Source organism: Borostomias antarcticus, assembly GCF_949987555.1.
Source record: "Borostomias antarcticus genome assembly, chromosome: 2".
Taxonomy (NCBI): Eukaryota; Metazoa; Chordata; class Actinopteri; order Stomiiformes; family Stomiidae; genus Borostomias; species Borostomias antarcticus.
In genome coordinates this window covers 3,023,331-3,025,137 of record NC_140235.1, presented here as the reverse complement: position 1 = coordinate 3,025,137, position 1,807 = coordinate 3,023,331, and the positions used below count along the sequence as shown (strand labels likewise).

Below are 1,807 nucleotides of genomic sequence, written 5' to 3'. Positions count from 1 at the left end.
CAGATATATATATAAAAAAAAATTATATCGTATTTAAACAAAGATGATCCATTTTTAAAATAGGCACACAATGTTTTTAAAACATGTAAATAATGTAAGATAGGCCAAAAAATATCAGATGAACTACAGTATGTACTGTATATAGTGTTATTGTTATTTCTCTCGTCACCCAGCGCTGTTAGCAGAGTGACAGGTGTCGTTTTGCTAGCAGGGTCAAAAAAAAGATGGCTGCTAAGCTTTACACTAAATCACCACAGACAGGCCGGCCTGAGAAGCTCAAGCACCCGAGTTATTAATAGACGCTTCTGATAGAGAGGGATTACCTGAATCATATTCCCAGAAGTAATCCCGGGTCAGGCATGCTTACAATAACAACAACAACGCTGTGATATTTTCACTGTAAATCTCATACATGTAGGCAGGATTATTGAAATGAGGCAAGATTGTATAACCATAAGGGACATACAGTAGGCTATGAAATGCAATTGCACAAATATAAACCTACTGCTGAAGAAATGTATTGATTGTCCTTGGACCATCATAGCTGCCTCTCTGATTTCCTGTCTAAAAATAAACACCTGGCACCTAAAGAGTTCTCGTCTTTCTCTCTTTTTGAATTCAGAGTCGTTCCGGTAAGGGTTCAGAATGCAGACCATCCAGACCGTGGAGACCCAGGTGCCTTTCCTGAAGGAGAGCTTGTTCTCCGCCACCTTCAAGGACAGGAGGAAGAGCAGCCTGACCAATCTGCTCCGCAGACAATCGCACTCCCTCCTACATCAACAACAACAACAACAACATCACCATCCTCTTCCTGCTTCTCAGTCAGAGACCGGGGAAGGGGAGGAGCCTCGCTCTGAGCATGCCTGGCGCGCCCGCTCATCCAGCACTCCGTTATGTAAGTCTCCGGAGGGAACAGATGGGGCGAGCTGGGAGGGGCGGAGAGAGAGAGCGGGGGAGGAGAGGGAGGAGAGGGAGGAGGGAGAGAGAGAACCCGCCAGCCTTGTCCTCTCAGCATCATCAGCAGCAGCGGCGGCGTCGGCGAGCAGGAAGGCGCCGGAGAGCTGGGCAGAGAGGCGGGCCAGCAGGGGAGCCCGCGTCCAGGAGGAGACGCCCAAGTCTCGGCCACGGGCCGGACAGCAGCATGGCCTGATCTCCAAGGGAGTGCGCCTGCTCAGGAACATGGGGAACCAGGAGGCCAAGCAGAGGAAGGCGGCGGCAGGAGGAGGAGGAGGAGGAGGAGGTGGAGGTGGTGGTGGAGGAGGTGGAGGTGGGGGGGAGGCCCCCTACGACGGCGGAGCTGAGGGGAGGGACGCCGAGAACTCCAAGAAAGCCAAGAAGTCCAATGGTAAAGCCGGCAAAAGCAGCGATGGTGACACAGGGAAGAAGAATTCTAAATCAGAGTCTTTAAGCTCGGTGTTCTCCAGTATGAGGATCAGGAAGAGCTTGTTGAAGACCAAGGGGATAACGCCCAGAGGGGACGCCCTGGACAGGAGCAAGGGGACCCGGGCGGAGGAGGTCACGGGGATGACGTCGGACGGGGACGCCGACCGCAGCGGTCAGCCCAGATTCGACGTGCTGGAGGAGGAACGCAGGAGGACCAGCTCGGAGTCGGAGGCGGATCTGTACAGCTTCCACTCGGCTACGGACGAGAATGAGGACCTGCTCTCTGACATCCAGCAGGCCATCAGGGAGAAGCAAGTGGCGTTCGGCGTTGGGGTCCCGGAGAGAGTCGCCGGCCCTTTAACTGAGGCGACACTACAGGGGGCGGCGGTTGCCACACCCACAGGCCTTGACGGCACGGAATCAA

General features: G+C 53.7%; 1 protein-coding gene across 1 annotated transcript in view; it reads left to right on the top strand.

The window, feature by feature from the left end:
* Positions 1 to 645: 645 nt before the first annotated feature.
* fmn2a (formin 2a) overlaps positions 646 to 1,807 on the top strand; it is a gene marked incomplete at both ends in the record, with an annotated part of 47,674 nt that continues 46,512 nt past the window's right edge. Inside the window, 2 exon segments of the mRNA XM_084461380.1 lie at positions 646 to 895; positions 1,025 to 1,807. The exon segment at positions 1,025 to 1,807 is cut by the window's right edge and continues 1,020 nt beyond it. Coding sequence (XP_084317506.1) covers positions 646 to 895; positions 1,025 to 1,807 — 1,033 coding nt within the window.